This window comes from Carcharodon carcharias, chromosome 4 (assembly GCF_017639515.1).
Source record: "Carcharodon carcharias isolate sCarCar2 chromosome 4, sCarCar2.pri, whole genome shotgun sequence".
In the NCBI taxonomy this organism is placed as follows: domain Eukaryota; kingdom Metazoa; phylum Chordata; class Chondrichthyes; order Lamniformes; family Lamnidae; genus Carcharodon; species Carcharodon carcharias.
The window spans coordinates 34,376,431-34,391,359 of record NC_054470.1 but is presented as its reverse complement, the minus strand read 5'-3'; the positions used below and the strand labels follow the sequence as shown (position 1 = coordinate 34,391,359).

Sequence of the window (14,929 nt, the reverse complement as noted above, 5' to 3'; positions counted from 1 at the left end):
AAAGGATGTGGGCTTCGCTGGCTGCGCCAGCATTTATTGCCTATCCCTTATTGCCCTTGAGAAGGTGGTGGTGAGCTGCCTCCTTGAACTGCTGCAGTCCATGTGGTGTAGATATACCCACAGTACTGTTTGGAAGGGAGTTCCAGGATTTTAACCCAGTGACAGTGAAGGAACGGCGATACGTTTCCAAGTCAGGATGTTGAGTGACTTGGAAGGGAACTTGCAGGTGGCAGTGTTCCCATCTATCTGCTGCCCTTGTTCTTCTAGTTGGTAGTGGCCGTGGGTTTGGAAGGTGCTATCTAAGGAGCCTTGGTGAATTCCTGCAGTACATCTTGTAGATGGCACACATTGCTGCTACTGTGCGTCGGTGGAGGTGTGAACATTTGTGGATGTGGTGCCAATCAAGCGGACTGCTTTGTTCTGGATGGTGCCCAGCTTCTTCAGTGTTGTAGGAGCTGCACTCATCCAGGCAAGTGGGGAGTATTCCATCACATTCCTGACTTGTGCGTTGTAGATGGCAGGCAGGCTTTGGGGAGTCAGGAGTTGAGTTACTCATCGCACAATTCCTAGTTCTGACCTGCCCTTGTAGCCACAGTATTTATATGGCTAGTCCAGTTCAGTTTCTGGTCAATGGTAACCCGCAGGATGTTGATAGTGGGGGATTCGGTGATGGCAATGCCATTGAACATCAGGGGCTGATGGTTGGATTCTCTGTTGTTGGAGATGGTCATTGCCTGACACTTGTGTGGCGCGAATGTTACTTGCCACTTGTCAGCCCAAGCCTGGATATTGTCCAGGTCTTGTTGTATTTGGACATGGACTGCTTCAGTATCTGAGGAGTTGTGAGTGGTGCTGAACATTGTACAATCATCAGCGAACATCCCCACTTCTGACCTTATAATGGAAGGAAGGTCAATGATAAAGCTGAAGATGGCTGGGCCTAGGACACTACCCTGAGGAACTCCTGCAGTGATGTCATGGAGCTGAGATGACTGACCTCCAATAACCACATCCACCTTCCTTTGTGCTAGAAATGACTCCAACCAACGGAAAGTTTTCCCCCGATTCCCATTGACTCCAGTTTTGCTAGGGCTCCTTAATACCACACTCGGTCAAATGCACGGCGAGGCTGGCACTCTCACCTTGCCCCACTTCAGGAGTTCAGCTCTTTTATCCGTGTTTGAACCAAGGCTGTGATGAGGTCAGGAGCTAAGTGGCTCTGGCAGAACACAAACTGGACATCAATGAGCAGGTTATTGCTAAGCAAATGCCGCTTGAGAGCACTGTTGCTGACCCCTTCCATTACTTTACTGATGATTGAGAGTAGACTGATGGGGCGGTAATTGGCTGTGTTGGATTTGTCCTGCTTTTTGTGTATAGAACAAACCGGGGCAATTTTCCACATAGCTGGGTAGATGCCAGTGTTGTAGCTGTACTGGAATAGCTTGGCTAGGGGCGCGGCAAGCTCTGGAGCACAAGTCTTAAGTATTATTGCCGGAATATTGTCAGGGCCCATAACCTTTGCAGTGTCCAGTGCCTTCAGCCGTTTCTTGATAACACGTGGAGTGAATCGAATTTTATCCTATATACCACATCCTATTGTGTGGTTACTGTTTGGGGGCCTATAAACCACTCCCACAAGTGACATCTTACCTTTACTATTTCTCATCTCTACCCAAGCTGATTCTGCATCTTGATCTTTAGAATTAATGTCAACTTTCTCTCTTGTACCAGTGCCTTCTTAATTAAGATTAAGATAGCATTATCTTCTCTATTTAATTTATCACATTTTCCCAAACCTTGCCCCCACTATTTAGTTTAAAACCCTCTGTACTGTCCTAGTTATACGACTCGCCAGAACATCATCCCAGCAAAGCTCAGGCAAAGACCATCCCAACGGTACAGGTCCCATTTTCCCCAGACTGGTACTGGTGCCCCATGAATCGAAGCCCATTTTTCCAACACCATTCTTTCAGCCACCGATTTAACCCTCTAATCTGATTTACCCTATGCCAGTTTGCTTGTGGCTTAGGTAGTAATATGTGATTATTACCTTAAGGTTCTGCTTTTTAGTTTAGCCCCTAGCTGCTTATACTCACTCAGCAGGGCCTCTTTCCTAGTTCTACCTGTGTTGTTGGTACCTATGTGGGCCATGACCACTGGATCCTCACCCTCCCACTGCAAGTTCCTCTCCAGCCCAGAGCAGATGTCCCTCATCCTGGCGCCGGGCAGGCAGCACAGGCGTCTGGACTCCTGCTCTCGGCTGCACAGATCTGTGTCTACCCTGCTGACTGTATTGTCCCCAGGTACATTTCATTGCTATTAACTCCCCCTGCTTGAATGGCTTCCTGTACCATGGTCAGTTTGCTTTTACACCTTGCAGTCACCAATGTCATCCTTACAGGCAAGAACCTCAAACCCCTTGGACAATTGTAAAGGCTGAGGGTCCTCCACTTCTACTTACTGAGTAAACCCCTACCCCCCCCCCCCAAAAATACCCCCAGTCACATCTGCAGTCACATCCTCCTCTCTCTGACCAAATCAGAAGACCCTATCTTAAGGGATGTGACTGCCTCCTGGTACAAAGTGCCCAGGCAATTTCTCAGTCCCTGATGCATCACAGTATTTGCAGCTCAGCCTCCAGCTCAATGACGCTGAGTTGAATCTCCTCACGCCACGGATACTTACTGCGGATGTGTTTGTCCTTGATCACTCTGGTATTCAGGAACTCGCACATTCTGAAGTTATAATACCACCTGCCCAACCATCTTTATTATGTATTAATTAGTTTATTCTTAATTTATAAGTAACAAACACTGCTACTCCCATTAACCTTACTATAACTAATAAAACCTTACAATTACTAATAAATTACACCAGTTTTGAAGATAAAGGAGCAAAATATTCACCAAACAATTGCTTGTCTGTTTTCCTGTGGTGTCACACTTTGATATCTCTTAGAACGTGGCCGCTCTGCTTTGGAGCCACAGACTGGACTGGATTGCATTGGATTAGATAGCTCTCCTAGATTGTGGTTACTGTCTCCGGGTCCTCCTTTCTCCTGCTCTTCTAGCTGCTGCTGACTGCCTCCCGGTCCTCTTTTGCCCGCTGTTCTGTAAAGGTCCCTGTATAGCTGTTAAGATAGTTAACCTGAAACAGACATTAGGCCCTTTTCATATCCAAATAAGGAGCACAATGTGTGTTTGAGATATCTTCCTGAAATTAAGCTTCCCTGCACATGTGCCTGCTGGCCTCAAGATAACCATATGAGACCTAAACAGTGTACCTTCTTGATAAATGTTTTAAAAATGTTTCCTTACAGCCATGAAGACCATTGCTGACTGCTATTCAGTTCCTTCCTGATCTCCAAAAACCTTCCCCTTGGACCAATGAGAGCTGTTGTCAGGGAAGAGCTGACTTAATACTGTCCTCAAAGAACTGGGCAAACTGGCTGTCCCTTTAGCTTGTCCAGTTTATTGGCAATAATGAGGCCCTTGGGCTTCTTTTCAGGCTGGTAAAGGGTCTAAACTAATTTAAAACCTCATTACCTTTCTTTTGTTGGATCTCATGGTCTTTTATATCCTGTGATAATGCTCAACTATATACCCTTAAAAAAAGGGATTCCATTTAAATAGTACCTTTCATTACCATAGGATATCCCAAAGTGCTTTACAGCCAATGAAGTACTTTTGCAGTGTAGGCGCTGTTGTAATGTAGGAAACGTGGCATCCAGCTTTTACACAGCAAACTCCAACAAACAGCAATATGATGTTGACCACACAATTTTTTTCAGTGACGTTGATTGAGGAATAAATATTGGCCAAAACATAGAATAACAGTAGTGATATTCCCTATGTAATAGTGCTATTGAATTGTTTGCATGCAATGAGAGGGCAGACAGGGCCTCGGTTTAACATCTTATCTTAAAAAAAAGCAGGGGACTTTTGTGCTCAAATCCTGGAGTGGCACTTGAACCAACAACTTTCTGATTCAGGCAAGAGTGCTACCAACTGAGCCACAACTGACACCTAATGCCTGGTACCTACCAGCTTCATCTCTATGGAAGTTTCAGTTAAATCACAGTCTTGCTTAATTATGCATTATGTCCACTTTCAAATTTACTCTGGGGTTTTGCAGTTAGTATAGTCATTTGGGAAACTGTTTTCATGCACTTGGTTAGTATGATGTATCATGGTGAGATCTGAGTGAAGGCTGTGAATGTGTAGAGTGTAGGCATTTTAATTAACTTACCTGGAGTAGTATTTCCGTGCCAATCTATTGTATACTAGACACATATTTTTTCTCTCGTGTGCCCACCTATTTTTTTAAACCTGAAAGTTTATTCCAGAGGATGAAGAAATCAGTATTGTGGTACAGTCCATAGTAGTGGAAAAAGTGGTATCATACTGGTACTGCCTTAATATGGAGACATGGGAGTTGTGCAAATCTGACTTTGAATAACAAGTTACAGATGGTGAGTGGATTGAATGATAAGAACAAATTTGCATTTATGTGATGCCTTTCTGATTTTGCACAAATATTATTGTCGGTTGAAGGATAAATGTTAGCCAGGATACTGGAACAACCTCCCGCTTTTCTGAATCGTGTCATGGAAACTTTTCTGCCCACCTGAGCAGGGAGATGGAGTCTCAATTCAAGACCTCATTAGAAAGATAGTGTTTCTGACAGTTCAGCACTCACTAAGTACTATACTGAAGTGTCAGCCTAGATTATATGCCCAAAACCATTGTGGAGTTGAAATGAGAATGGGCTCAAATTTTAACTGATTAACCTTTCTACTTCAAAATGAGATGAGATGGTGAAGTTAATTTAGAAATCACCTGAATGTTAGTCTCACATTTTATAAGTCTCTGGTCATACATAGATCTTACTATCGACTATCGCTAAACTATGGCATGAATGAAAGAGTAAAGAATAAGGTGCAAGAGGCAGCCAGCTCCTCATTCTAAGGGCTGTGGGAGTTGAGATATGACAGTGAGTAGGAATGGCATGTTTGGAATCTGCTAATAAGTTACATTAGAATAGCCTGTGTTGAAATTGACAGAGGGTGACCCAGCCTTTAACTGGATATAAAAGGAAGGAAGAACTGCTTTCAACAGCTAGTTCAGATTAGAATGGTAGTTTACATTTGCACAAGCTCTTGCAAACACACTCAACTTCATTGGTATCCAAACAGTTTTTCTCTTTATGGCTGTATATGTGTACAATACTTAAATCTTCAGTGTATTGGCTTTATTCCCTACCCCAATACATGGCTCGAAGTCCAGGGGCAGGATTTTTGGGTTGCCGGGCAGGCAAGCCAGGGAGTGGCCGGGAAACCCCCGATCGCGATTTCACGCTGGCTGGCCAATTAATGGCCAGCCAGCGTGAAAGGTGCGCTGAGAAGATCAGTGCTGCTGGGGTGTGGACAGGAGGAGTGTGAGCTCAGAAGTCTGTGCATGCACGGTGGAGCATGCACTTAATGCACCCTGGAGACAGGGAGCTGCCTCAGGGAGCTGAAGAATTTTAAAATGAGACATAAAGCTTTTGAAAACGGGAAAAAATGTTCCCATATAGGGCTCACTCACATGAACATAAACATAATAAAAATTATGTCAAAGCAACTTTTTTTTTTGTAATTAATGTCAGAAACCTCAAGCTGCCCATGGATGAGGTTTCCAAAAAACATCCAAAGGCCGCCTGGCCAATTCGCCCACCCGTCAACCCCAAGGTTGGATGGGCAGCGAAAAATGGCAGTTAATTGAAACTTTAATGGCCTTAATAGGCCTCTTAACTGTGGGCAGACATGCTGCCATCTCTCGCGCGCACCCGCCGACAGAAACATCGTGTGAGTGTGCAGTGCTCGCCCGACGTCATCGCATGTTATTTTACATCCGATTGGGTTGGGTGTGTGCCTGCCCGCAGGATGTAAAATCCTGCCCGCAGGATATTCTTTGGTTATCCTTTAACAAAGTGGCCATTCTTCAAATCTGATCTTAGGTGGTTGAGAGGCTGTTGAATTAATGGGTATTTTGCAGCTGGGATCAGTTTACTACATGAGCATACATTCCAACAGAAACGATTGAAAGGTGGTTGGCTTGGAAACTCTGGATGCTCTCTGGGATTACTGAGGTTAAATGTATTACCCCTAGCATACTTTCACAGATTAAGAAACAGGAGGATATCTCTGGTAAAACATTTACAACTTCCATAAATGGAACTTGTTTTATGTAATCATGTTCCAACATGATTTATATCTGTTTAGTTTTATGCCCTTTTGCTTGGTTTGTTTTCTCCTCCAGGTTATGTCACTCAATGCCCACCAGCTAATTTTTACAATTTTTGGAAACAATTGCTATTGGTTCTCTAACATGCAAGGGTAAAAATTAAAGAATGCAAATGAAAAGAGAGATTCAGAGCTGGTAAAGGAGCAGGGAAGTAAGAAAGACACAGAACAGTTGCAGCCAGATGTGGGGGTGGATATCAATTTTTTTCCCCAAAAATGCGCTGGATTGAAGATGCCAACTGATGTTTATTTGGATTCCACTAGTATCAGTTGTGGCTCAGTTGATGTACTGTTGCCCCTGAGTCAGAATTGGTTGTGGGTTCAAGTCCCACTCCAAGGACTTCAGCACAAAAGCTGGGCTGATGCCCCATTGTAATAATGAGGGAGTGTTGGAGGTGCTATCTTTTGATGAGATTTAAATCGAGGCTGCACCTTCTCAGGTCTTCTCAGGTGAATATACACAGTCCAATGGCACTATTTTAAAGAAAAGCAAAGAAGCTCTCCCCGGTGCCCTGGCCAATATTTGTCCTTCAATCAACAGCTATAAACAGATTTTATCACATTGCCATTTGTGGGAGATTGCTGTGTGCAAACTTAGAATAATTGAATGGCTGGAGCACGGCAGGCAGTCGTTTGGCCAGTTATGGCCATGCTCGCTTTCTACTAAAACAAATCAGTCCCATTGACCTGCAAATTTTTCCTCTTCAGGTGCTTATCCAATCTCTTTTGCATCTGCCTCGACAATACTCTCAAGCAGTGCATTCCAGAACCTAACCACTCACTGTGTGAAAAAAAATCCTCCTGTTGCTATTGGTTCTTTTGCCATTCACCTGAAATTGGTGTCCTCTGGTTCTTGAACCTTCTGCCAATGGGAACAGTTTCTCTCTGTCTGTTCAGATCCCTCATGATTTTGAATATCTCCATCAGATGTCCACTCAACCCTCCCTAAGCAAAACTGCTTCAGCTTCTCAAATCTATCCATGTAACTGAAGTCCTTCATCCCTGGAACCATTTTTACAATCTTTCTGAACCCTCTCTAAAGCCTTTTCATTCTTTTTAGAATTGTGCCCAATTCTAGCAAGTTGAAGCTGAGGTTGAACCTGTGTTTTAAAAAGGTGCACCATAACTTTCTTGCTTTTGTATTCTGTCTCTATTTATAAAACCCAGGATCTCAGAATGCCTTAACTACTTTCTCAGTCTGCCCTGCCACATTCAACTATTTTTTCATGCATACTCCCAGATTCCTCTGCTCTTGCACCCGTTTTAGAATTACACCATTTATTTTATATTGCTTCCTCGTTCTTTCCACCAAATTGTTGGTGCATTTCCTACATTGCAACAGTGACTACACTTCAAAATACTTAATTGGGTAATGTACTTTGGCATGTCCTGAGGTTCTGAAAGGCGCTTTACAAAAGTGAGGCTGTGAAAGGCACTTTACAAAAGCAAGCTTGTTCTTTTACAGGGATTGCTGAGGGAGGAGTTCACAGTGTGGTTGCTGGCTCGTACGGAGCTACAAAACACATTTGGAAATAATTTGAGTTTGCAGTTACTTAAACTCAAAATTTGTACACCATAAAATATAGCTCTAATTAGGATTACAGATCCTTAGAAAATTGAATATAGTTTCTCTAGCTTCAGCTAACCCTAGAATTTTGTGGTATTTCACTAATTTGTGCATAGTACCAAATAGCATATTATGTCTCTGTTAATTGGTGGCCTAATGTACATATGACTTGCTCCAGTGAGAGCATATAGCTTGGTGGCATTAAGGAGATTGGTGGCTCTGGCAGAGTATTTGCACTGAAAATGGTGGCCAGCTGGCCAGAAATAAAGAGCATAAAGGAGTGCTGGATAGCACCAAAGGAGGAAGTAGTACCATATTACTTTTCTGAGGTTCTGGTGATTGTTGTTTAGTTTATAAGATTGCTTCTGTCTTGGCCCTTTCATTGGTGGGAATAGTATAATATAAAGGAAATCGAGTCATTCGTAAGTTGGGTAAAGAAACTGGGGTTGTTCTAGCAGTGAACTTGTTAGAAATACCAAAAAGAATTGAATGGAAAAGAGAATTCAATTATTAAATCTGAAAATAGTGCTAATCTACATGTAGTATGTCATAAATGATCAGCTGTCCTTTTTTACTAACAGGCAGCTTGATGTTTATTCTTGATCATGTGCAACTTAGAATTATCAGAAAGCAAAGCATGTTTTTTTTTTTAAAAATTAAAAAAATAAAGTTCAGGATTAAGATCATCAGGTTTTAAGTTACAGCCCAAAAGGAACATGAGAGAAGCAGATTTGTTGCTGAGATACAGCAGGTTCTGCATGTAGAAGGTAAATGTAGTGTGATTATAGTCCAGCCCTGTATATTCAATGCACAATCTTCAAGCTTTGGCACAAACTGCTTTTAATATATATAAATTGTTGTAATTTCATGGTCCTCTTTAGGAGTTTCAGTGTTAGTGGTGTTGTCAGTGCCACTACTGAAAGTCCAATCAGCATTAATTCCATGGTAACAAACTTAGGTTTTCTTGGGTCTCCCAACCTGCTACCCTGTTCCCTGGTCAACTTTGTGAAAATGTTGAACCCACTCAGTTTTCGTGTATCCCAAAACTGGCATGCTCACATGTGAGATTGGCTCAGGTTCACATTTCCAACCAAGCCTACTTGCTGCAGATGTGCTGCGTTCAAAAACTCAGTAATTGCATATGTACAGAGCAGTGGGATTTAGTTTGGGGATTTACGTTAGATGAGCGTCCAGCTCCATTTGATTGTGTAAATGTGGGAAAGTAAGCATGTAGATTGATTTGGAGATCCAGATCTAGAACTGAAATTGAGGCAGATTTGAGCAAACATGTGAAGCTGGTTTTAACTTTGCTGCTTTAATATACTGCACAGTTATCCGGCATAGGGAAAATATAGAGATAAAAACAAAAAACTGCAGATGCTGGAAATCCAAAACAAAAACAGAATTACTTGGAAAAACTCAGCAGGTCTGGCAGCATCGGCGGAGAAGGAAAGAGTTGACGTTTCAAGTCCTCATGACCCTTCAACAGAACTGAGATTTAGTTCTGTTGAAGGGTCATGAGGACTCGAAACGTCAACTCTTTTCTTCTCCGCCGATGCAGCCATAGGGAAAATCTACTTTGTTTTGGGTCAAATTCCTGGCAGTCCCTCCCTAACAGCATGGTGGATGTACCTAGATCATATAGACTACAGCAATTCAAGAAGGCAGCTCAACACCACCATTTCAAGGGCAATTAGGGATGGGCAATAAATGATGGCCTAGCCAGCAACATCCACATCCCATGAACGAATAAAAAAATATATAATGAAAGTTAGGAAATGAGCTTTTGTCCCTGTTCATAAGGTGGTACTGTGGCATTTTGTTGGAATGTCAGACCGATTACAAGACAAAAGCAAAATGAGCAGATTTATAAATGTATTAAATAACATGCAGCACTTTCTGATTCCTAACTTCTATAAGAATGTTGTTTTTTTTTAAAAGGAGGCTCTGAATAAGAACATCACCAGTAGCACAAGGATTATACAAACACTGCAAGGTAAAGACATTCTTGGTACATTATATGCAGTACACTATTCAGAATGTGTTTGTTTCAAAATCTAAGAGGAATTCACGAGTTGGCAAAAGCCTAGTAGTGTGGTTGAAGTTAATAAATGAATGCTGTCAGCCATTTGATTAGAAGTGGTAGTCGGGGTTGTATGCATGCAATAATCTTACATTTTTTATTTAAAAACAATATGCTTTTTCATGTGGGGTGTGTGAAAAGACCCCTTAAATAACAGCACCAGCTAACTAAATGGATATATTTAAAAAATAGATAAACACCAGAACACGCTGCAGGTGGTGTATTTCACAGTATCCTTTTTAAATGAGCGATATGCCTTAATTAATTACAGTTAACAAAGATGCAGCTATTCATTAGTAAAATGTAAGTAAAATTGTCTCTGGCTTTTAAAGCTACTGTAAACCACAGCATGTAAGCTGACCTGACTTGTAAGATGACCTAATTTCACTGGCCTCAAAAATCATGTTTTTGTATATACTTGAAGTGTAAGTTGAAAGGGATCAAGCAGACAATACCGGCTGTGTTGTGAAAATGTGTGGAAGCTTAAGCCACACCCACTTTTTGCATCAGATGCTGATAACATTGCAAAATGGTGACCACCCACACCCACGCTGGTGGTTCATTTTATGCTTGATGTGTAAGTTGACCTCTGTTTTTGGAGAGGTTTTTCAATGTTTCCAAGGTTGATTTATATGCTGACCTCTATGGTAGGACTCCTGAATTGACAGTGAGTTTTCCAGGAGTGATATTTTTCACTGCCAGTGAGCTGTTGGATAAATTGTTAAACCTATTTTTAATAAATACTTTTTTCTTTATCCTGACATGAGTCATTATAGGTTGGATATTTAAACCACATTGAATGATTAGATCTCTACTTTTTAAAAAAATACTCTGCATAACTATTCATAATAGAATCAAAAAGTAAGTTGACAATTTATGGTTTGCTTCTTTCATTTTCTGATGAACCTTTGCCTCTAAGGAAAGAGAAGGGCTCCTGTGACTTCATGAATTAATTCATCAATTAATTCTTTCCCAAAGTCCTATCTAAGAATGCTGTGTGTCTTTGAGTTTACTTGTATTTACTTCATCTGAGGTCTATGACCTACTGGACATCTTGCATCGTTGTCAAGATGGGAGAAAACTCTTTAATATTTGGATACACCACCTCTTGTACATATTAGTTTTATGATCTTGGTGGTTTTATGGGCTGGAGAACAACTGCAAAGTGACATCTCCTTGCCTTGTGCACTTGTATCCCTTTTTAAGAAATTTTTCACCATCATAAACTAAGCTTTAAGTGGTTTAGGGGAAAAATGGTTTAACATTATTTTGTTAAAGTAAACAACAACTTATTACTTTGAAGATGCTATATAAATATGTGTCCTGAGGAGCTTCATAGGAGCAGTATAAAACAAAATATGACTCTTAGCCACATAAGGAGATATTAGGTCCAATGACCAAATGCTTGGTCAAAAAGGTAGGTTAAGAAATGTTTTAAATGAGGATAGTGAATTGCAGAGGTGTAGGGAGGGAATTCCAGAGCTTAGGGCCTAGACAACTGAAGACATGGCCACCAATAGTGAGTGATTAAAATCAGGGCTGCTCTGGGCTAGAAATAGATGAGTGCAAATATCTGAGGGTTTTGGAGCTGGAGGAGATTATAGAGATAGAGGTCAGTGAGCATGGTGGTGACAGAGAAATGGGACTTGGTCTTAGTTGGAACACGAACAGCAGGGTTTTGGAGGACCTCAAATTTATGGAGGATAGAATATGGGAGTAGTCAAGTCTAAAGTAACAAAGGCATGAATGAGGGTTCCGGCAGCTGATGAGCTGACGCAGGGACGAAGTTGAGTGATGTTATGGAGCCAGAAATGGATAGTTTTAGTGATGGCGAGAGTATTTAGTTGAAAGCTTATCTCGGGGTAAAATGTGATGCCAAGGCTGTGAACAATCTGGTTTTGCCTCTGACTGTTGCCAAGGAAAGATAGGGGGGTAGGTAGGGAATGGAGTTTGGAATGGGGACCAAAAACAATTGCTTCAATCTTCCCAATATTTAATTCACAGGATCACAGCATCTTTACAGCACAGAAGGAGGCCATTTAGCCCATCACGTCTGCACTGGCTCTCCGAATGAGCAATTTACCTAGTTCTGTTCTCCTGCCTTCTCCCCATAGCCCTGCACATTGTTCCTTTTCATACAACAGTCAAGTTCTGTTCTAAATGCTTTGCTAGAGTACTTAGCCTAATCCGGGGACATTTCAGTTCATCCAGTACTGGGTGTTGGTTAAGCAGTCTAATAATTTAACAACAGTGAAGGAGTTGAGAGAGGTAGAGCTGAGTGTCATCAGCATACGTATGTGAATGCCAATATTGAATTTATGCTACTGATAAATAATCAAATCAGTAATATCTGGCTTGGTTGCAGTTTTGATAGATGTTTTCCTTTTTCCTCCAGAGCAATTTCAAGAATTGCAAAAAGGGTATAGCCATTTAAATCAAAAGCTGCAGGAGCTGCAGAAAAAATTAACCTATGACATGTAAGTATGTGAACCTTCTAGTACTAATGCTCGCTGTAGAAAAGTTTGCTAATACAGTATAACATTGTTGCACTTTGTGTGATGTCGGAACAAAAATAACAGCTTCTATTTAGATAGCACTTTTTTAATGTGAAAACCATCCCAACGCATTTCGCAGAAGGCATCTGCAATTGATGCCAGGCTTCAATAGGTCTTGTTGATTGCAGACTAATCATCTCAACTGCTTGCTGCTTGTTGCATCAAGGAGGCTAATGGTACAAGTTTATTGAACAGGAATGAGAAAATTTTTCCTCAGTTTACTCTCATAGAATTATTGGATTAATCCCAACTACATTACATTGGATTTATGACACAGAAACACACCATTTGGCCCAATCAGTCCATGCCGGTATTTATGCTCTGCTCGAGCCTCCTCCCATCTATTCTCATCTAAATCTACCATCGTAACCAATCTTTTGATGAAGAAGTTCCTTCTGAATTCCCTATTGGATTTCTTGGTGACTAACTTATATTGATGGCCTTCAGTTATGCTCTTCCCCACAGGGGGAAACACTCCCTCTGCATCTATTCTATCAGAACGTTTCATAATTTTAAACATCTCTATTGGTCAGTTTTGGCTTTTTTTTTCCCAAGAGAGAAGAGTCCCACCCTGTCTTGATACATGATACATATACCCATGCTTTTCTGGTATCATCCTTGTAAATTTTCTCTGCACCTTCTACAATGCCTCTACTTTTTTGATTCGTTTATGAGATGTGGGCGTCGCTGGCTAGGCCAGCATTTATTTCCCATCCCTAATTGTTCTTGAGAAGGTGGTGGTGAGCTGTCTTCTTGAATTGCTGCAGTCCATGTGGCAATGGGAACTGCACTTGTTACTGTATGGGGTCTAACCAAGGTTCAGTGCAGGTTTCACATAACTTCCGCACTTTTCAATTCTATGCCTTTAGAAATAAAACCTAATACTTAGTTTGCGTTTTTATGGCCTTGCTAACTTGTGGGGCAACTGTTAGTGATTGATATATTTCTATTCCAAGATTGCTTTGTTCCCCTACCCCACCTAGAGTAATAAGTGACCTCCATTAAGTATCTTCATCGATATAGGTATTCATATTATAGCCTTTTTTTCCCATGACAAAAGCCCCAAGTAATGGATATTTTAATAAAAACAGAAAATGTTTAAATGCTCAGCAGGTCTGGCAGCATCTGAGGCAAGAGAAACAGAGTTAATGGGCAGAATTTTGCCCTTGGTTGGCAGGCGGGCGGGCAGCTGAACTCTGCTGCCGAAATGGGGCCCGCTGCCATTTTGATTCGGCAGGCCAGTTAAGGCCTGCCTGATGGGAAGCGCTGTGCGCTTCCTGTGGAGGGGGTGGAGGGATTCCCCAACTGTCAAAGTGGCCATTGACAGGTCGGCGGGTGGACAGCTGATTTCGCTGTCCGCCCGCCTTCCTCAATATTTAAATGGTCCGGGATTACATCGGGGGTTCCTCCCAATGTCATCCCGCGTCATTTTCCCGTTGGCGAGTGGGCCCCAAATCGCCGACGGGAAAATTCATGCCAACATTTCAGGTTAATGACTTTTCATTACAACTGAGAAATGTTAGAAATGTAATAGCTTTTATGTAGATCAAATCAAGGGAGGGTGGAAAAAGAACAAAATAAGTCTGTGATAAGATGGAAGACATTAAATGACAAGTGAGTTGATGGGGCAGAGTCAAGAGGAACAGTAATGAGATGAGTAAAGAAACAAAAGATGAGTCCAGAGGAGTGTGAATGGCAGAATAATGATCTTGCTTATCTTTCAGATAATAGCTGTTTAAGACCAAAACATGCAAAGAAAACAAAACTGAATGGGGGCAGAGATTACGGTGTGAAATTGTTGAACTCCATGTTGAATCCAGAAGGCTGTAAAATGCCTCATCAAAAGATGACTGTATTGGTGCCATTTCATGCTCTTGCCCTAAACTGGAAAACATTTTCAACTTTGCTTCCAGTTTCAACCATTCTCTCACTTTCACATGGTCCATTTCTCACTCTCCCCTTCCTTGACTTTGCTGTCTCCGTTTTTTGGGATATCAAAAATGTTAATTAGAAGCCCACAATCTGAGCTATACTTCCTCACAGCCACTTCCTGTAAGAACTTTATTCCATTCTCCCAGTTTCTCCATCTCCTACACATCTGCCCTGATGATACAACTTTCCACACCAGCGCTCCTGATACATTTTACTAGTCCTCGACTATGTCGGACCCACTTCTTGCACTTCTGCTTTCACCCGTTCCTCTCGCTCCTAGAGCCACGATAGGGTTCCTCTTGATTTCATCTTCCACCCTACCAGCCTTTGCCATTTCCGACTTGACCAGCATGATTCTACCAAACATCTTCCATACCCCTCTTTTTATCGGTCAGAAGGGATTGTTCCCTCTGTGAAAACCTGGTCCACTCCTCAATCAAGCCCAACACCCTGTTCCCTTCCCAGGATACCTTTCCATACAAGCGCAGAGGATGTAAAAGTTGACC

The 14,929-nt window shown here is 41.8% G+C and overlaps 1 protein-coding gene across 1 annotated transcript in view; it reads left to right on the top strand.

Moving 5' to 3' along the window:
* Positions 1-14,929, top strand: part of golm1 (golgi membrane protein 1) — a 52,073-nt gene that overhangs the window by 13,243 nt on the left and 23,901 nt on the right. Inside the window, exons 2-3 of the mRNA XM_041186589.1 lie at positions 9,795-9,849; positions 12,332-12,413. Coding sequence (XP_041042523.1) covers positions 9,795-9,849; positions 12,332-12,413 — 137 coding nt within the window. The remainder of the gene's footprint in view (positions 1-9,794; positions 9,850-12,331; positions 12,414-14,929) is intronic.